This window comes from Malaya genurostris, chromosome 2, assembly GCF_030247185.1.
Source record: "Malaya genurostris strain Urasoe2022 chromosome 2, Malgen_1.1, whole genome shotgun sequence".
NCBI lineage: Eukaryota > Metazoa > Arthropoda > Insecta > Diptera > Culicidae > Malaya > Malaya genurostris.
Window position 1 is genome coordinate 233,602,559 of NC_080571.1, and position 22,131 is coordinate 233,624,689.

A 22,131-nucleotide genomic window follows, 5' to 3' on the forward strand; every position below is an offset into this window, starting at 1 on the left:
AAAAATGATTCGGGATTTGTTTTGTTCACATTCATTTGGTCCATAATATACAGTAACCAAGGTTACAATAACTATTATTCAAAATCAATAATCTATCAGTTTGTGTTGCCAGTTTTAAAAATTTCTTAAGCAATGTCGTTTTGACATTATCAGTTACTGAGGGGTAGTTAAATTTGCGATACAGTTTTTAATAGCGAGTGGCAGGTCGTGTCGTCGGTTCTAATAGCGGCCCTTACACGAGCATTAAAAATGTCATTAATAAAAAATAATGTCATTTTAATGAACGTGTAATGGTGCACTAATGACGAAATTTCAAACAAATTTGAATTACATCATTTAAATGACATCATTTAAAATGACATTTTTATTGCTCGTGTAAGGGCCGCTAATGAATCAGCCAATTTTTGGGTTTGATAACCAGCTTTTACTCATCAATTTCATTCCTGTGTGTACATTAAATGACCCTGTAATAGACAGATGCCTTTGAGTCGACCATGTTGGAAAATTTGACAGTCCATCAGAAGGCTTCGTAAAACCTTCGCGTGTGGATGTATCAGAAACTTCTTGCAAGAATAATTTTTTTACGAGAATAAAATTCTCCAAATTTATTAAGGAAAAGCTTGGTGCATATCATATAAAAAAGGTCTGTTTACCCAACAAACATCAACAGCGCATTCTTGGTTGTGAGTGCAAATAGCGAGTTTTTCTGAGAAACTGACAATAATCAGTATTTGGCAAGTAAAAATTTTCACTAGCATTATAAATTAGCGGCTGTCATGAGCCGTGTACCGAAAAGCACGTCGCCCTTCGAGTTGTGACGGTACACGGTTTGCCACAAAACGAAAACAATTCTAGTTTAGTGCTATTGAAACGAGTGTATACAACATGTATTCTCAGCTGCGGGATAATATTTGGGACAGAATTCGTTTGAAAAATAAAGAAGCAAACCATGCTCATAACCGAGGAAGGAACTCTGCTGTTGGGGACTCTGTGGGCGAATGGGACTTGAGCCAAATTGAGTTACACGACGAGCGTCAGTCAGTACAGAATATTCCAACAATTGATTTAGGAGATGACGATGAACCGGATGCTACGAGCTTTAGCAGAGAAAGATCTTCTGTCCAATGTGCATCGTCGAGTGTTCACACTCCCCAGATTCATTCGATTCCAATATCAAAGGAGTGTACATCTCCTTCCAGCAGTGCAGCAGTCAATGAAGACCGCCCGATGGTGCGAAGACCAATACATGACTATCGTGCTATTTTCGGAGGGATCCCTCTGGCTTTCCAGCAGCAGGAAGTAAACCCTGTCCCTGCTGGAATCATTTTTAATCGAGTGTACAATAAAAAGGTTACTCCGTCGAAGGAAAATTATTTCAGTGTTATGGATACACCTCCTTCTCCAGGCGAACTCTCTGCAGCAAGAATATTTGGTGGTAGACCTGTTGTATCAGAGCCAAAAATAGGTTGGTATAAAAAAGAACAAAAACAATTAGGATGACATCATTGTTAAACATCTTTATTTATTTCAGTAATGACATCAAATCATTATGAAAAAAGATTTATCCGACGGTCTTTCGACAAGTCGGCTGCGGCAACACCAACCAGAATAAATCGTCGGGAGAAAAATAATGGACCCTACAAACTTCTGGGTATTATTGACCTAGAGCCGGAAACAGATTCCGAAGAGAGTGTGGTTTCTCACACTCCTTCAGGGAAAAATAATTCAACAAGAGTATCAGTAGCTAGTCATCGCTCGAATACAACGAGAAATACGGCACTTCTGGGAAGTCCCACACTTACTCCAAATTTAGGTAGTAGCAACGAGGAGGCAAAGATGAATAAACTATACACCATTGAAATTGAAGAAGACGAGCGAGAAGAAAATGAAGATACTACAATGGAATTATCGGAGGCAGAAGATGAATCACAACTAATGAAGGAGGATGAAGCAGATAAATCTCTACCCGGTACATCTAAAACAAACTGTACTGATGATTTTCCTGAAGAGCATTGTACTCTAACTGATTCTGAAACCAGCTCAGCTACGCAAGTCAATCCTTCGTCTTTAGCGAATTCGTTCTGGGATGTTTCTAGTTCCGGGTGCATGAAAATAACTAGCGATAAAGATGATTCTGTGCAAAATTGCAAAAAACACACGGAATTTGATTTGCTGCTGGACCGGATTAACAAACAGGTGCCTGCAATGTCTCAACAGGATCGCATTGAACATTGGCGTGTAACAAAAGAGGATTTACTGTATTCTATTCCGACAGTAGCAGAAATTGAGTCCAGCACATCAGTGAAGCGTCACATGGATGATCCCATACATATTTCGAGTGGTGAAAGTAGTAGCGGTTCAGAAACCAGTGACAGTCCGAGCTTGTTGAAGCTCAAACAAAATCAGAAATCAAACTTTAAAAAACGTCGAACCATCGATAGTTCACTAACTGGCGAAGCATCGTCTCCATCGTTACACTTAAGTGAGACGTTGGATTTTCGGAGGACTCAAATTAATCCCGAAATCGATAAAGCCTCAAGCCAAATTCAAGTGCGTAGAAACTACTGTAAGTTTCCCACGCGCTTCAATCGGCTAGCGGAGGAAGATAGTGTCCCAGGAAACGGACCGTCTGATCCTTACGCTAACTTCCTTAACAACGACACTGAAAAGGAAACTTTCACACAATATTTATGCAGAAATCCGGCATATCGTCCCGATCTCTTGACCAAACTGCGTTGTCGTCCTGAAGTCGACGATAACAAAGTAGCCGTCGTTTTGTTGTCACCAATTAGTCTATCGCAACCAACAACAGTTGAATCTAATGTGAATTCTATTCGAGCGCCACCAGATCGTCCCAAATCAGCTGATCGTGTGTCACGCTACGACAAAAATCGATCAACTTCGGTTGGTAAAACTCTGCGCTACAAGGTGCGCAAGCCGCAATTGAAGAAAAAGTCCATCGTAGTTGTTCGTTCTAATCTTCGCAGCATACGTCGTTTAATGATGAAGAGCTCCCTCCGGAACGGAAAGGTTCGCAAAAAGTCTTCCTTCGTGAACCTACTGAATAGTTCAAAACAGAAACGCCGTAAAGGGGTTTCTATTCAATCCAAGTCTGAATCAAACTTGCAAGAGTTAGAAAAGCACCAAAACGACACCAATCTCAGCGTACCAGAGGAAACGCAACAAAAGGATGTTCCGGTCAGAAATCAACTTTCGCAGTCCACTAGAGTGTCGGTGGATAGTGCCGTGAGCAGTTCGACGTCCGCCGAACATAAACAACAGGAAACACCAGCATTGGAACCACCACCATTGAAGGCACCAACCGATATTCGTACTATGAAGAATCCGCTCTCCCGAACAAACGGGGAAGTGCTCATGGTTTTCTTCGAAGCCAACAAACTAATTGTGATTCAGCAAGAGCTGGTCAGCTTTTGGGAGTGTTCCAAACTGACTGCTCTGCTTGGGCTCAAACAGGAGTTGCATCTGATCGGCCAGATCAAACGGTCACAGACCGGTGAGTACTTCATTGATTTATTTATTGCTCGTTGTTGAGGCTAAATTGAATGGTATAAGACGGTCGGCTCTCAGGTTCTCCAAAAACTTTAACTGAAAGTGACAATGACAGTTCATGAAAATTGAAGCAGGACTCGAACCTACAACCACATATAGTCTTTGAATCGGTTCTGCCTTCTTCTAATGCAGGAAAGCTTCTTTAAAAGTGTCCTAATAAACCAAAGCATCGCGCGTGGTGCGATGTTTCTTTTTGCTTGGTCACTTTGATACCCTTCTTATGCGAGGCTTGGTGGATTATTGGTTCACCTATCACGGCTTCGTCCGTTGATTTGTCTTCGTTGAAAAAATATGTAAATGTTGGTCCAAACAGTGAACTTTTCTGGGTGTTATGGTGTGTCGATAACTTCGCGGGGATTGTACTCGATCCAAAAACGGAAATTTCGTTTGTTCACTAACTAATTGAGCCGAATATGCTACGTTCGGTGGACCGTCCACAAACGCCAAAAACGTCACGCAATTTTCTGTGCGTTTCACGAATTGAACTGTCGTACCCAAAACAAATTTGGAAGCGTTTTTCTGATGTAAACCTATCCATTATGGATTGTCAAAGATTACTGAACAAAACATCAGAAGTGATTGATAGTTGGATGACCAGAATGACAGTTATCTATCGGAAGATGTGGAAAAACTCTATAAAACAACCTTTATATGTGTGTAATGACAATTTCTCTCGGAGTTGACTATACCAATTTTATCGAACTTAGCTTCAGATGGAAGGTTTTACAATCCCATACAAATTTCTTGAAGCTCGGAAGATGCCGCCTTGAATGGCAGTTGGCAATCTGAAAATGTATGTATGTGTATAGCTAGCCACCGTCCTAGTCTTGCTGTGCATGCAGTTCCATTCAACTTACTCTTACTCTTTCAGTCGTAGACCTCGCGAGTGTCTGCTGTATACAGGAGGCGTCTCCATTCAACTCAATTCATGACTGTTCGCCGCCAGCGAAGGGTCCGCACGTCGTCCTCAACTTGATCGATCCATCTTGCCCGCTGCGCGCCTCTTATACCGTCGGATCATTATCGAGGATCATTTTAACCGGTCGGACGGTTAAAGAGGGCCGGGCATGCTGTTAGAATGTCGGAGAACAGCCCGGTTAAAATGATCCTCGATAATGATCCGACGGTATAAGAGGCGCGCAGCGGGCAAGATGGATCGATCAAGTTGAGGACGACGTGCGGACCCTTCGCTGGCGGCGAACAGTCATGAATTGGCCGTTTGGACGAGGATAGGTCCTCCCAGCAACTGGTGCAGTTCATGGTTCATTCGCCTTCTCCACGTACCGTCTTCAAAGAGGGTCCGATTCCCTGACAAGATGCGTCTCTGAATTTCCCTACTGGTGTCATTATCGGCAGTCACCAGTGAGCCCAATTTCGATTTCATTACCGCCAATCAGAACTCGTAATGAGTGACTGATATTATCTTCTCTCGAGCCCCTGCCTTTTATGTACTTTGTCTTTGACACATTGATGTCTAGTCCGATCCGCTTGACCTCAGCTTTTAGTCCGATGTGCGTGTATTCCATCTTCTCAATGTTTCGTACTATAATGTCAATATCTTCAGCGAAACCAAGTAGCTGGACGGACTTTCTGAAAATCGTGCCACTCGTGTCTATCCTCGCTCTTCTTATCACACGCTCCAAAGCAATGTTGAATAGCAGACACGAAAGGCCATCACCTTGCCGTAGCCCTCTGCGAGTTTCGAAGGGACTCGAGTTTATCCCCGATACTCGAACAACGCACATCACTCGATCCATCGTAGCCTTGACCAATGATATCAGTTTGTCCGGGAATCCGTAGTCGTGCATGATTTTCCATTGCTGATCTCGATCGATTGTGTCGTAGGCTGATGTAGATGGGACACACGGTTCCTTCCATTCATTCCTCCGGTAAAATCTCATCCTCCCAAATCTTGGTAACGACCCAGTGCAGTGGTTTCACTAGTGCATTACCATCGTGTTTTAGTAGTTCGCTTGGTAGCTGGTCAACGCCAGTGGCCTTATTATTTGTCAACTGGCTTACCTCCTCCTCGACTTCCTCCGCATGCATTCCCAAGTTCGTTACCGCGCCGCCACTTTCGTATTCCGCCACATCGCCATTAAGGTGCTCGTCGAAATGCTGCCGCAACCTCGATCACCTCACAGTCGTTCGTAAGAAGATTCCCGTTGGTGTCCTTGCACATATCGGCCTGTAGGACATGGCCTCTGCACGAACGGTTCACCTTCTCGTAGAACTTCCTTCTATTATTAGCACGGAATAGCTGTTGCTGTAATCTGGGCAGTGCACGTTAATGATGCTGTTATTGAAAAAACGGCCTTTAATTCTCAATTTACACATCCTAGCGTTGATCGGCTGCCACCCAATCACTCGCTGACGCATTTTGCCCAGCATTATAAAGCCAGTTCGCAGCTCGTTTGTTGTGTCACAGCTGTGATAGAAGGTAGCCGGTTGATTTCCCGTCCAACAAAGCTCCTGCAGCGCTACGATGTCGAAGCTGCGAGGATTTAGTTCGTCGTATATTATCCTGTCGCAGCCTGCGAAACCTAGCGACTTGCAGTTCCATGTTCCAAGTTTCCAGTGGTAGTCCTTATTTCATCGCGTGGGTCTATGCCGATTATTCCGGGTCGTATTCTCTCCGGTATTAATTGCAATAGATATTAGAGTGAAAACTGCGCGAGTGGAAGCTATAGAAGTGGTTTCAGTGTTTTTAAAGGGTTGTCGCACCCTATAATGATGCAATGAGTGCATTTTAGTGGCTGGAAACAGCATATTTTAAAGTGCCGATCAGCCAAATTGATGGCTGCTGATCTTTTTTTTCGCCATGGTCGCTTCGATCATCGCGTCTTCGCAAGCCAGTGTTTGTGTTTTTATTATATTGCCGGTCAAACATCGGTATATAGGATTCCATTAGCCCTTTGGCTAGTATACAGGTTTGATATGAACTCATACCATTCAGGTAAGTTTATTCTTCCTATGTGTGTCACTGAGGAAAAATAAATGTTTTTGCACTCTATCTTCACATTACATTCGGTGCCTTTGGGCACTCAGGTATGTGACAGATGCAAAATACACACCAATCGGTTGCCTTTCAATCGCAACTGGTGGTGTAAAACTATTTGTACTGGTCAATACCGGTAAGATAGTAAAGTTTCAAACTTTTTTGTTTGGGCACTCGCTATATGTGTAAATAGCATTCTGGCTCATCTCCACACGATCTGTCGCTGTGTGATCGTTGGATTTAAATTATATCCCTTTACTACTTGGCGCCATGCAGGGAATCTGCGCGGTAAGCCAGCGCTAGCTGTTCTATATAGATACAGGAGTGTTAAATTGTACACCGCGGTGTGGACGGTTTGGGAACTGCTCGCGAACAGTGCTGCTCAAATTGATGTCCTGGTCGCTTCCTTTTTCCCTTGGCTGTGGAGACAGTGCACTGGATGCAAATCAGATGTCATTTTTGCACTTTGACCTCTGTGGTATTTATTGTTCTGTTGGTTTATAACAGCTTTTGGGGGGGCTGCTCTGGGGTTTTCAGTTGGGCTGCGGGTTTGCCGAGCATGTCTCGAACGTTTGCACCACTGTGTGTACAATTTATTACTCCGATTTAACACTTCAAGTGTATCTTCGGTCGGTGTGTGTAGATTTGGACAGTTTGTCACACTCGTCCATACGAAGCATTTATATTTACTTGTGAATATAATTGCGTACAAATTCTCTGCCATAGAATTTGGGATTACCTAATTAGGATTAAAGTATTAGTGAGTATCCAACTCTGTTCTTTTGGAACGCACTTTCGGCTTTCTTTTACTTTGGATCGCACTAGCGAAAGGTTGAGTATTTCCTCGCGCGCTTTCACGCTTTAAATTCGTATCGCTTTTTTCTCTTTTATTTTTCGGAAAATGGATACAAAATACATCCAATCATCTGACTGCTCTCATTCCGAACCGTCTGATGGCCAGAAACCTGGGAGTTCCGTCACAAAGTGTCGGAACGACCAGAATATGGAAGTCAGAGGGAATGGATTCGAGAGTAGTCAGACTGCGATGGATGTTCAACCCGGTCCTTCGCCTTCCACCGTTGAAACAGAAGGCGAAGACAAAGGTAAAAACTTTGAGCGAAATCTAAAAAAGAAGATTCGCAAAAGACAAGCTCTCGGAAAGGCGGCTTCTGCTTCTAGAGGCCACTTGTCCGAACAAACTGAGCGCTTTCAGGTCCGGATGTTGAACGGTATGTTCACTGAGGACCTGAAAGCCCATTTATTAAGAGACTTGAACAAATGTCTCTTCACAACGCCGTCTACGGAGTTTATACCAAGCTTCAAAGGCTGTGGACTTAGGTACGGCATCGTCTGGTTCTCTCCGGAGAATGAGATGAGCAGTGCCTGGCTCAAGCAGAAGCTTGGTTTGATAAACCAGCAGGCTGGCGATAGTAAGTTCATTATTGAACCCTACAGTCTACATCAAAATCGGGTTTGCCTTCCTATTCCTTGGGATACTGAGGAAGGGTTGGCTGTATCCGATGTTCTGATGAGATTAGATCTGCAAAATCCGGGGATTTTGTTGAATCGGTGGATGTTACTCAAGGCGGGTCCGGTTACTGTGGGAAAACGCATGTTTTTCTGCAGTATCGACGATGACTCAATGAGCCTTCTAGAGAAAACAAAATTCCGTCTGAACTATGGTTTTCAGAAAATCTATGTACGTATCGTTCATCAGAAAAACGTACATAGTAACAAACCTGAATAGGCTTTAAGAGCAGACTGTTCGGGACCTCGCAAAGGTTCAGAATTTACTTCTGCTTTCACTAAATGTGATCCCCAGCAGATTGTTCAGCATCCCTCAGGGGTGCAGAATTTACTTCTGCTTTCTATGTTTTTTGTGTCGTCAATTTCCCCCATTCTCCTAGTCCAAACCTTACCATTTCCCTTCGATCCCTCCCTCTAACACATCGGGAAAATGATGAAAACAAATAATATGGATGGCAAGGCACAAATCTCCAAATATCAAGGGGAACGTGCCATTCGAGCCAATTTGTTCTGATTCCTGATAGGACGAACCCGTTAGTGGGATTGCCACCTTGGATTTAGCTGGACGGGATACAGCATTTCATACTCAGCTGCTGGATACCAGTACAGACGCTGTCTGAAGCCGTTCTTAACATGGAGTACAGACGCTCCGACATCCTCCTAAGAGGACCCCCTTCTCTGTCAGCATACGACCAAGGTCCCACCGGGGTTGATTACCCGATCTTTCCTATGATTACTCGTACTCCAGTCGGCTCCGCGGGGAGGTAGGGATAGGAGTTACTAGACAAGAGGCTATGAGCGCATTGTCCAGTCGTTTACTAACCACTCAACTGTAACTTCAAATTTCATTAGTAATCTAAATTCAACATACCGCTGTGTGATGGAACCAAAAGGGGGTAGACGGCACCGTAAACCAAGTCACTTACGCGGGAAACAGAGAATCTTTTTCCAACATTATGATCCAAATAAGATTAGTATTATTGAAATTGGTCTAGCCATCTCCAAGAAAATTGAGTGGATAGAAAATTTTTAGAAATTTACACAAAAAAAAAAACACACGCACACATACATTCTTCGATTTCGTTGAGCTGAGTCAAATGGTAGGTGGGGATCAGAAGTCGTTATTTTTTTCAACAATTCTATAACTATCCTTATCAATTAACTAATGCATCTACCTTGTCCTTTTTCTTTGCAGATTTTCAAATCGATTCATTAAACTCACAGCGTTTGGGATTCAACGAGAATGCACCATTCTATATGGAACCGCGAGCACGAAATCTAGATGAAGATGAATCCCGTGTGTGCCCTCTGGCATCGGTTTACATTAATCACTACTTCATGAGTACAAGTGAGGACGACAAAGAGGAACATTGTGTTCGAATGAAATCCCTCCAACTGGACAGTGTGAGAAGGTGAGGCATACTTTTTACGATTACCATTGTTTGGCGACAGCTTATACCTAAAAATCTACTTTCCAGTAAACTTCCTGATCTACTATTCGTAACGTTGCCACGTTCGCGGTATTTTATAATCTGCTGGCATGAGCAAATGTCCGAAACAGATTTCCGTACTGGACTGTGCAAGTACAGTTTGACTCCGGACTTAGAAACCCTAGCGAGCATTAGAGAATTTCCAACCATAACGCAAAAAATAAATTCTCTCAAATGTATGGACAATGAACAGTTGATTGGATTGGGGAGTTCTATGGTGGTAATTTGGAGCTATGAGAATGGATACTTGTTGTTCACGGTTGATTTAAAAGTGTGCATACACCAACCGCTGGTTACTTTTGTCCACTCAGAAAACGTAAGTTTCTATTTCTAATACTTTTGATACATCAACATAAATTTTCTCCTTCCTGTTCAGGATGAAAAAGCATTGTTCCTTGTCCAGTTATGTCCATCGTCTAGTGGCAACCCGAAACGGAAACTCATTAAAGTCATTGCCATAAACATGAGTAAGCGATCATGGCACCAGGTTTTGGGGTACGAGGTTCCCTTGGAATCTACTAGGTAAGCAAACATTCGGAATTTCACTGGCTGCTTATTGAATAAAACAAAACTTTTTTTTCTTCCAGCATTCTGTGTGAATCAACGCTTTCTGCCGACTCAACGGGTCTCCACTGTACAACTTTTCAGAACGGCGAATTGCTGGCAATTAGTCTGGATGATCTCACGACGTGTTTCACCAACCATAAGCAACTGCAAAGTCCCGAAGAACGTAGGGTAACTCGCGATATTCTTGCCACGAGGGAAAAAATTTTCATCGGTTCAACCGATGGCAGGCAGATAGTGTTGGTTAGTGATAAGTTCATTAAGTTAAAAACGATAGACGAGTACTCGTTGGTAAGCAGCTAAAAAGTGCAGAGTGCTCGAGTAGATGCTGTGCAGCAGACTTCGATGGCAAATGAGTAGACGTAGTAATTGTTTATAACAGAAGTCATATATTGTATAACCTAGATCCTTTGAACAGCTTAAAATTACTAAAACAAACTCGACGTAGAAAGGTGGTGCGGTAAGAAAACCGCATACTGGTTTTTGTAACCCTTGGTTAAGTTGGGAACTTTCCAGCATATATTTTTATAGTTTTTAGCTATAAGTGAGTGTTTTTGATTGTCATTGAGATAACGGTCAAAGGAAAAACGTATTCTTTCGGTTAACCCGTTTCTCCGTTCAATTTTATGGTTTTTACGTTATAGTCTTATTCAGATGCTAGGGCAGGCATAGGATTTCTAAAGAAGTGCATAATCGTTGGGCTCACGCTTGCATTGACTGTAATAGTATAGATGTTTTATTTCACTATTTCGAGGACGTGCAACAAAAGAGACGAAATCTTTGATTTCGCATATTTATGTACATTTGATAACTAAATAACTTATTGTTTTTAAACGAAACCAGTAGTACAGATTGGTTTTGGAGACGATTGAGTACATTGAGATAAAATATATGAAATATACCTGTAAAATCTATTTTTGAATTACATGTTATTTACTTGGTCTTGTAACTTAGAAAAGAAATAAGCCAATTCTTTGACTTACCGTTGAATAATTCACGTGGATGCCGAATAAAATGTAATAACCGATTGAGATGTCTTTCATACCTTGTGTATGAGAAAAAATGCGAGGATTACAATACGGATCCCGTTCGTTTAGTGAGCAAAAAAAAAAGATTTCACCCCTTCTTCATCTCCGGATTGAACGAGCACAAGAAATGTCCCAAGGAATGATTTGATAATGAAGAATAAGAAACATTAGAATCTTGGATTTTCCGGGCCCCCTGAAAAAGTCCCACCCTCCCTCTCGGCGGCCCTAGATGCAGGGATCATAAACTTTTTTGGTCGATTGTCCATTTTAATATAACATTATTTCGACTACCTACCAAGTTATACACTACACACTTATTTTCGGATTTTCAGTTCGGTAATATTTTTACTGGAAAATTCGCTATTTTTATAAAAAATACCGATTAGTCTGCTGTTCTTATAAAAATTGACGTATTCAGCATATTTTGTTACCGAAATTCAGCTCTTCAAAAACATGTACTGAAAATTTGGTAATTATCTACCGAACTGTCTTCACTTTGAAATTATTCGGTAAATTTAATAGAAATCGTGCTGATCGATCAGTAATTTATCGATTTTTAGCGAATTGTTCGGTAGAGTACCGAATCAATTTGTAAAACGCAAGCACATAGCACGCCATATTGGTTTTTGTATACTGTGATCGAAGTGAGTAAAATGGAATATATTTCCTGACGCTGTACGTTACGACTGTACATTTTCGAAATTTAATATGCGTTATACTCGGTTCTGGTCTTTAAAAAGACATATTTTGGATAAACATCCCCGAGAACCGCAATTTCTCGTGAATTCCCCGTCATTTCAATCTGCATTTGAATATGCGGAACTAGCGGATAATGAGCCAGCAGATTTAATTAATGAAGACACTAAACATACCGAAACGGATGAAATTAAAAATTCTCGTGGCGCTAAAAGAACAAAGGATGCAGATACAGAAAAAATAAACCCGTTAAACGGTATAATTTAGTGGTTAAAGGTAAATAACTGTATTTTTTGTTTTTTAAATTCCGTCTTGTTAATACCATCACAAAGAACGAATACAATATTAGTTTTAATTAATTACGCTGTTATATCTGTGAATTTATATGTGTTATTCCAGGTTGATGACCCGTTTCCTGAGGTTAATTATTATATCCTGATACTACTTTACAAAGCTATTATTTTTACAGGAGCTATTATTTGGCGCGATCTTAAAATTCCAGTAGAGGGATATATTCTGTACTGCTTCGGATTGCTGTGCCAGTGTTTTGAAGTATTCAACTGTAAAAGCCATCCTGCAGATAAACTGTTTTATTTGTTTTATTTTCGCCGAAGCTATGAGATGAAAGAAAATTAATGTTTTTTAAATCAAAAATAAAACGGACGTAGAGCAATCAGTTGTTCAAGATATTTTTTTCCGAAATTTCAAATGAAATAATTTAATCATTCAACATTAATTTTCTGCAGCACTGAACTGTAAAAATTACTGATTCAATCAGTTGTTGTAACCGCTGGTTCGGTAACTTTTCAACGTAAAACAAATGCTGACTAAACAGCAATATTAACTGAATCCTCATCAACATTTGCTGACCAGTACAGCTAAAAATGACAATTCGAACAAACTTCAGTTTTACTGAACGTTCGTCAATTAATAAATTACTGAACAGATTACCGTACGTTCAGCTGTGTAAAAGTCGGTAAAATATTGCTGAAGTCGGTAAAGAAAACTAAGTGTGTAAGATTTAATTCCATTGTTCGGTAATATTTTTGACGAGAAATTCCGGTAATCTATAGAAATTACCGATATTTCGGTACATGAGTTTTATTTTACAATAATTATGCAAATTTTTACCGGACGATCAGTTTTACGTAAATTTTTATTACAGAATTTCGTAAATAGATGTACAATTCATACGGTAAATCTGAATAGTCGTCGAGTACGGTAAAAACCATACCGTCCGTATGGTAAAATTATCTTCCAATAACCGAACTTCTGTGAAAACTGATTGTCGTGAAACTAACTGTCAAACAGTTTTTTATAAACCAAACGAGAAAAATCTTGACGAGTTCATCGGATGGATTGAGGTACAGGTGCTAAAGTTTTTGAAACTTTAGAACCACTAAAAGCTTTTTGTTTACTTATAGGCAGAAAATAATTTTGTATCACTTGCTGCCTACACAAATTGTTCAAGGGTAATTTCTGGTGGACTCGACGGATTGTGAAGTGTTTCGGAAGGCGCTCATAATTCCGGTCAGCTGGAACATTTGACCCTTTTTTCCTGGAATAAAACCATAGCCACAAGAGGTTGGAATTTTCTCCATTCGTTTTTGTAAATTTGTGTTGTTTTTTGAAATCCGAAAATCCAGTATTTCATCCAAAGAAAAACAAACAAACAAAAAATTACCGAACAATCAGTTAGATCCATTTGGTTTACAGTTTACGGTAGTTGTTTGACAGTTCAGCAATTACCGAACGATCGGTAATCAATTTAATTACCGAACTGATTACCGAACGTTCAGCTGTTGAAAATTCGGTAAAATATTACCGAATTCTGCGAAATTTTCTAAGTGTGTACCAAATTATCATCACTTAAGAACTCAGGACTATCACACCTACCAAATTATCATCACTTAAGGACTATTCATACATATCCGGTCCGGTTCAGTGCCGGCACGATACCGTGCACGGATACTGATATTATTTCATTCGTTTTCTATACGCACATTCACACCTACAGGGTCCGCCATCTAACATTTTTTTTTAAACTAACGGTTATTTCGACATTGGTAACCTTAATGTCACTTCTGATTTGACAAAAACTTAGTCTTATCCTTCCGCTGAACGGAAATGGTTGTGTATACGCTTGAGGAACGCGTAAAACTTTGAAAATCATAGTAATGTTGTGGAATGTGTGCGAAAATTACGTATGAAAATTTGAAGGCACATTTTCATCTCGGCGGGTTATCATGGAGAAGCCGATGTATCCTCAGAGAGTGACGGTTTGGTGCGGATTTTGGTCTGGCGGCATCATTGGGCCATTTTTCTTCGAAAACGAGGCAGGAGCCGCCGCCACGGTCAATGGCGAGCGCTACCGCGCCATGATTAGCGATTGGTTCTTCCCGTTACTTGAAGAGGAAGACATGGACACCATTTGGTTCCAACAAGACGGCGCCCCGTGCCACACAGCCAACGCTACGATTGATCTTCTGCGCACAGTCTTCGAAGATCGAATTATTAGTCGAAATTTCGGATGTCGTTTTGCCGCCTCGGAGCCAGGCATGGCAAAAACACGGATCCGTTCTGCACGGTACTCACCATCACTCGTGAGCACACCACCAGGAGTATTGAATGCTACGCTTCGTGCCCGTGTTGAAAAACACACACCGAACGCAGTAGAAAAAGCACCCGTACCGGTGGTCGTGTAATTGCCAAGCAACGGTGTTTGGATTTTCGGGCAGCACTGAAGTCGAGTGTTCCTGACTTCGGCAAACACCGAAGCCGAGTGTTTCCGATTTTGCCATATACGTTGCTTGTACTATAAGCACCTATAGCACCACGGTATGACGAAAAATGCGTTTGAATGATTAATTCTTTTTTCATCAATACGCGTCTAATTGAATTCAATTGATTGACATTATAACCAACGCATGGGTGCTCTTCAGTGCCTTCGCGAAATTGAAAACACTCGGCTCCGGTGTTTAACGAAACTGAAAACACGCAGTTTCGGTGTATACCGAAGCTTGAAACACCAGCGCCGAAAATAAAACAGCGCCACGAGCACCGTGGTTTCGGATATTGCGTTTCGTGTTTCTCTTTGTGCACTGGCACGCAATGGCATTCTCAATACACGCGGTGGCGGTGGTTATATGAAGCACGCAGTGCAGTGCAGTGTTTGGACATGCCTGCTCGGAGCTGTGATTTGACGCCGTTAGACTATTATCTTTGGGAGGCTGTCAAAGGTAAGTGTTATGTGGACAAGCCAGAGACAATTCAAGCCTTGAAGGACAACATTCGTGCAGCCATAGCTGAAATAAAGCTGCATACAATCGAAAATGTTGTAAAAAACTAGGTCATTTGACATGACTGACAATTTGCAGCTTTGGTTTCATTGCATGTTTAAAAAAAAGTTATATGGCGGACCCTGTATACGGCACCATGCCGTTTCAGTGCAGCTCGCCATCAGTGTAACGTCCGTCCGGCAAACTCAAATTCGTCGTCATCGATACTGTAGTCGGTATGTCACTGCATTTGCTGTGCCGGAACGTAAGGGTTCCGACAAAAAAGAACACTGACGGCGCACTGAAGGCACTTCCACTGAACCTTCACGGAACTGAAATGTGTGAATAGTCCGTTAGGCTTTTGGAAGTGATCCTGGAACATGTGTTGTAAATTGGTATATTTTTGAGCCTAATTCAGAATAATTTTCTCCTTCTTTGCATCATCGCTCCACGATGGCTTGAAATTTCAAACTGTGTCACCCTGTAATTCCGGAACCGGAATATTCTGCATAGGACCTTTCATTTGGATCTAAGTTTGATAAAATCGGTACTGCTATCTCTGAAAAAAAGTGAGTGAGTTCAATTTTGATGGTTTTTGCAATTATTTCCGGTACTTCCGGAACTAGATTTCTTGTACCGGTAAAGCCGAGGTCGTATCACAGACTAACAGACAGGACACTCAAATTAGATTCTTCAATCAGTTTAACGGTCATTTAAAATATTCCTTTAGTTGGGACAGTACTCACATGTGTCATGATGGCGCCACGTTACCCTATCAAAAACATTCTGTCTGTCATCTAGACTGTGTTTATTTTTTTCACTTACCAACAGAGTTGCTATTCGTATACGTCCATGCGAATTTCATGCAGGATACAGATTTAATACATATTACCAAAACTATATACATAATTGTGCTACTTCTCATCCTCCAACGCAATACAAAATCGAACCAGTTTTGTTACAATATTCACTTGTTTCTGGTCTACCGCCACTTAATTTCGGATAAAAATTACCAACACAATAAAAAATAATCTAGATGAGCAACGTTGAGAAAAATAAATGGTTACCTTCCAACATCGCTAAAAAAGTTAAATATATTATCAACGTAATCCAATAATTTATTGTGATGATTCATTTTCAAATATTAAGATGAAATCAGGCATCCCTGCAAGCAGCTGATCGGTGTTGACAAACGAGGGGAAACCAACTAGTAAAAAAACATTCACATAACACAAGGGGTGTACCGATAGTAAATAGTTCGCGCAGTACAATATAGGTGGAACTAGTGCATCACGAAAAAATATTTTTATAAGAATTTACTCATACTGTCATGTCTGTTAGTCTGTGGTCGTATATCCATCAATTCAAATGATCCCGTAAATTGATATTTTTCCCTACTTTGCATCGTCGCTCCAAGACGACTTGAAATTTCAAACACTTATCACCCGGTAATTCCGGAACCAGAAGTTGGATCCAGCAAAAAATTAGAAACTGTGTATAGGACCGTAAGACCTATGATCAGTTTGGAACCGCCATTACGGAGAAAAGTGAGAAAATTCCATTTTGGAAAGAAGAATCATAAAGAAAGGCAATGCAATCACTACAAAAACGGACTTTTGAACCGAGGCCGAGTTTCATATACCATTCGATTCTGCTCGACGAACTGAGCAAATAACTGTGTATGTATGTGTGTGCATGTGACAAAAATATGTACTAACTTTTCTCAACCTTCCGGTATTACAAGAAAAAATATGCTCCAAAACGGAACTTACTCACTTTTCTCCGAGATAGCTCAACCGATTTACTTAAACTTTCAAATTATTCAAATGAAGTGTCGTATAGAGTAGCAATGTGAATGCGGGAACAATTCTTCAAAATTAGAACCAATGCTATTCCAATGCATAAGTCACGTAAGTGGCCAGCACCACACGAACCGACTTCGGTTCTACCGGTAATTCCGGAGCCGGATGTCAGATCCGTATGAAATTTCTATGGGTCAATAGTGCCTTTCATTAATGTATAAAATGTTCAAAACGACGAATGTAACAATGAGAGATTCCCTTTGTTTACTTTCTCTTTCGATTATTGCGAAATATTCCTGCTTTTTCCGGTAATTCCTTCAGTACAGATTAAAAGATAATAACTTTAGTTATTATTATCGGTAAATAAATGGATAGAAGGGTTGCTTAAAGTACCGTTATAATCGAAAGAAAAAATAAACAAAGAGAATCTCTCATTGTTACATTCGTCGTTTTTTTTATTTAAAAGATATTTTTATTCAGACCTATTTGCGTACAAGCTTTACGTGGCCGATCGAACCGATTTTTTAAATATTTTTTTTTGAGTTGGATCTCGTTGTCACCCTTTTTCTAAGGGGAGAGGAACTTCCATTTACCTCCTGCGAGGATTGAGGGGCACTTCGTGGTTCGTATCTTTTCGTTGCTAGTTGCTGTAGACGCGCCTTGTTGTACATTGGTTGCAGTTGCTGGTTGGTTGGAGGGTAAGTTGTTAACTGCAGCTGGTGTACTTTGTTCTATAGGGGATACGTTGGATGGTTGCGTTGAGGGGGATGCTTCATTGTTGTTGGTGGCTGTCACAGGTGTACTGGGGTTGCTTAGGGTTGGTGTGAAGGAAACACCGTTGTCATTTGGTGTAGTTGTCTCCTCGTCCAGTTTATCACATGGCTTACCGTAGTGAACAGCTTTTTGGCAATATTGACATGTGGCCATCTGATTTTCATAGGTAACAAGTGATTTGCACGGAATTCTTGTATCTTGACCGAAAATCACATAAGAAGGTATAGCCTTCTTCAAGTGTATGCGTAATACACGTAAGCCATTTAGAATACCGGGGAAAAAATTCTTCCACTTTTCTTTTTCGATAGAGAGAATCTCACCGTATTGGGACATAGTTTTGCGAATGTATGAATCGGTGACGCTTGATGGAAGATCATGCACACGCACTTCTATAGCACTATCATCCATATATACTGGAATGTTGTACTTAATGTTCTCGTGCTCCACATAGTGCACATTGTTATTGTCTTTTGAGAATTGAATTGCATCAAACTCTTTATAAAACTGGATGTAAATAACATTATTTGTCTTATTGCATTGAAGTAAATGCACACGTTTAATGTCAAGATGCATTTGCTCCTTAAGCAAACCTTCAAGTTCTCGTATCGATGGTCGAATTTTGCACTGCCTGAAGTCAACAACAATTGTATTCTTTCGTGTTGGCGGTAGCTTTTGTTCGTTAGGTTCACTCATTTCGAGGTCGTTCTATTGTTCACTACACAATACTGTATTTGGTTTCTTCTGTCCCGAACGTAAGCGGTTTTGTTTTATCGACTGACTTGGATGAGATGTGAAAGCGAACTGGGTCGTTTTGAACATTTTATACAGGTTTTAGCCTAAGTTTGTGAAAATCGGTGCAGCCATCTCGTAAAAAAAGAGGGTATATTTTTGTCACATACACACCTTTCTTTATGAGACCAGCCTGCACTCCGGAAGTGGGATCCAAATAAAATTCAATTTCTATGAAAATATAACACCTTTCATTTGAAATTTGGATTGTAACATTCGATCTCCGATAAAAGTGAGTGCACCTTTTTCCGTTTTTGTTGTACAATTCCGGAGTACCCGGTAAAAAATCATTAGCAGACATTTTTTCGGTCTCGACGAATTGAGTCGAAAGTTTACTTGAACTTCCAAATCTAGGTTACAAAGTCAGTTTTTACAGTGATTGCATAGTCTTTTTATGTTACACGCAGAGAAATGGAGAATGTTTAGAATAACAAAACTGTAAGTAGATTTTTATATTTATTTTATGATGATTTCTAGCCAGAATATGATTGTTTTGAACTAATTCCTCTCATCAAGATAAACTGTTGTTGAAACAAACTAACTATTTATTAAATGTCAACCAAAGTCGAGTTGATATTATCGGCAATGTCTGTTTTCGAAAATGGCATAATATTACATAACACACTTTCTTCACAAAATAATATTTGATGCAGGGATCTTGGCCGGACTGATGAGAGACCAAATGATTAGATTCTAATTAAAATTTCATTAGTATCAAAAATTACCATTCAAATTAGTGGAAACTCTAAAAAGAACATAATTAAGTCACATGGATGCTCAACTATATTGATGCCATTTTCCTCGAACGGACAACGTAAAAACAGCAGAATATTGCTTCTCTACTTGAACTTGAAATCTTGAACTGAATGCTTGATTCTGGAATTGAATTCTGTATCTGGGACTGAATTCTAAACCTGAAACCTGTAACTATAATCAGGAACTGATTTCTTGATACTGGAATAGAGCTCTGGACCTGTACCAGCTGAAATGAGGTGCTTAGATGCACTTTCCTTCTCTGTCATCTAAGCAGGCTAGAATGAATTTTTGTATTATTTGTGGTTATGTCATAAAACTGAAAATTGTATCATAAATTGACAATCATATTTCCGATGGCTCGTTGCATTATTATTATAAAAAGTACAGGTGTGTAATGTCAGAGACATAACAGGATGTCGTGAATACAAATAAAATTGACACTCTTACTTTATACTTTAGAATATAAATTAGTTGATCGATAGTGTAAATTGCGCAAGTTTTGCCCTTTTACACTACTAGAATTGAAACGATACACTTAAACTACAGTACTGATTTGTTACATTAAACATTCTGACACACAAATATTACGAAATAACCAGTATAGTTCCTTATGATAAAATAATGGTGGTTCCGAAAAGAACCTTTTATTGAAGAGAGACAATTTCAGTAACAGGTAACAACACAGCCCTGCTAACGACATTTGTGCTTGAGCTTTTTCTTTTGGCGCCATCGGCGACCAGTCTCTTCTAGAGCTTTTTTTCACTTGATGTACAGCATTAACAATCGAACTTTCTTACAATCAATACACGTTTTGTTTTTCTCTCTACTATATCGAGTGTATTACATATCCGTCCGAATTACGTATCCCATTAGGTTATGGGCCCAGTTTTCGCGGTGACGGAATTGTAATTAAGTGGAAGTAGTGTCGCATCGAAATGGAAAACGAATCGGAAGTCGTACGCGTTCCGCTCTTTGACGGTTCGAACTTTGCGTCATGGAAGTTTCGGGTTCAAGTTGTGCTCGAGGAGCATGAGATGCTTGAATGCATCCAGAACGAAATGGCGGAAGTGGAAGAACTTCAAGTGAAGCAGGAGGACGCCGACAACGTTCGGCAGGCCAAGCTAGAGCTGGCAGAAAAACGACGGAAGAAGGATCGACGATGCAAATCGATTCTGATTTCGCGGACACACGACAGTATGCTTGAGTACGTGCAGGATAAAGCGACCCCGAGAGCGATTTGGCTCGCTTTGGAAAAAGTGTTCGCGCGGCGCAGTATTGGGAGTCGGCTGCACCCAAAGAAAAAGTTGTTGCTGTTTAAGCACGAGGGCGGCAAGCTACAGGACCATTTCTTGGCGTTTGATCGTATTGTGCGTGAGTATAAGGGCACTGGAGCTGTGATGGAAGACATTGATATCGTTTGCCATTTGCTGCTGACCTTGGGTTCGAAGTACGCAACGGTGGTAACAGCTCTCGAAACGATGCCAGAACAAAATTTGACTCTCGAATTTGTGAAATGTCGGCTCTTGGACGAGGAGATCAAGGTCAAGGGGTCAGTTTCGGAAACGAGTGCATCTAAACGTGACTCAGCTGCTTTTTCTGGGAAGTCGAACCTAAACGTAAAGGAAGAAGTGAAGAAAATGAAGTGTTTTATTTGCCATAAGCCGGGGCACAAAGCGATTGACTGCCCACTGAAGAAAGCGAACAAAGACAAAAACAAAAGCAGTGCGAATGTGACGGAAAAGAGTGTTTGTTTCGTCGCTGGTGCTGATGATGGTAGTGGTGGTAGACTTCAGTGGTATGCAGATTCTGGTGCGACGGAACACATGGCAAACGATCGGAAGCTTTTCGAAAAGCTAGTGCCATTGAAGAAACCGATACAAATAGCAGTGGCATTGAACGGAAAGTCTGCGATCGCGGAATATTCGGGAACAATCAAAGTTATTGCGATAAACGGAAACAGACAACGCGAGTGTACCTTGGAAGATGTACTGTTTACTCCTGATATTCGGTGTAATCTTTTCTCGATTCGGAAAGTCGAGATGGCCGGGATGAAAGTCGTGTTCGAAAAAGGTGGCGTGAAAGTTCTTCGCGATTCGGAAGTGCTCGCGTGCGGTAAACGGCGCGGTTTCCAATACGAAATGGATTTCTATTCGACGAGTGCCAACGGTTCGGCCCTGTATTCATGCGGGAAAATTCTCAAATGTCACGAACTATGGCATCGGCGGTACGGCCATCTAAGTGAGAAGAATTTGGGAATGATCATGGACAAGAACATGGTGAATAGTCTGGAAAAATGTGCGGGTGAAGACAAAGCCGAAACCATTTGCGAGTCGTGCGTTGATGCGAAGCAAACGAGAAAGCCTTTCGGTGAACGTTCGGAAAGACGGGCGACGCGGATTTTAGAGGTTGTTCACAGTGACGTGTGCGGGCCCGTGACACCGGTCGGTCACGATGGAAGTCGGTATTATGTTAGCTTCATCGACGACTGGAGCAGATTCACGATGGTGTTCCCGATGCGGTCGAAGGACGAAGTGTTCGGAAAAAAAGGCCAGGTCGATGCTGTTCAGCTCAGGTGTGGATAAGAAGTTTTGGTGTGAGGCCGTGGAAACGGCGGCTTACCTGGTGAACAGGAGTCCGGCCAGCGCGATCAAGGAAGGTAAAACGCCGTTCGAACTTTGGGAGGGTAGAAAACCGAATGTTTCAGCGATGAAAGTTTGGGGAAGTCCGGCCTACTGTCACATACCAAAGGAGCACCGAAGGAAGCTAGACAAGAAGGCGTGGAAGGGTGTATTCCTTGGGTATCACTGCAACGGCTATCGGATTTGGGATCCGAAGCGCGAGGAAGTTGTTGCCGCCAGA

General features: G+C 41.1%; 1 protein-coding gene across 1 annotated transcript; it reads left to right on the plus strand.

Moving 5' to 3' along the window:
* Window positions 1–518: 518 nt before the first annotated feature.
* Window positions 519–11,075, plus strand: LOC131428164 (uncharacterized). The gene is made up of 6 exons (XM_058591872.1): window positions 519–1,465; window positions 1,532–3,514; window positions 9,291–9,507; window positions 9,574–9,901; window positions 9,962–10,107; window positions 10,173–11,075. Exons 1-6 carry the CDS (start codon window positions 886–888, stop codon window positions 10,450–10,452), a joined length of 3,534 nt encoding a protein of 1,177 aa, XP_058447855.1. The 5' UTR covers window positions 519–885; the 3' UTR covers window positions 10,453–11,075.
* Window positions 11,076–22,131: the final 11,056 nt, after the last annotated feature.

Coding starts and splice junctions, on each gene's coding strand:
- LOC131428164 (XM_058591872.1), top strand. CDS start 886: ATGTATTCTCAGCTGCGGGATAATATTTGGGACAGAATTCGTTTGAAA. Junction 1,466..1,531: donor TGTATCAGAGCCAAAAATAG/GTTGGTATAAAA, acceptor TATTTATTTCAG/TAATGACATCAAATCATTAT. Junction 3,515..9,290: donor GATCAAACGGTCACAGACCG/GTGAGTACTTCA, acceptor TTTTCTTTGCAG/ATTTTCAAATCGATTCATTA.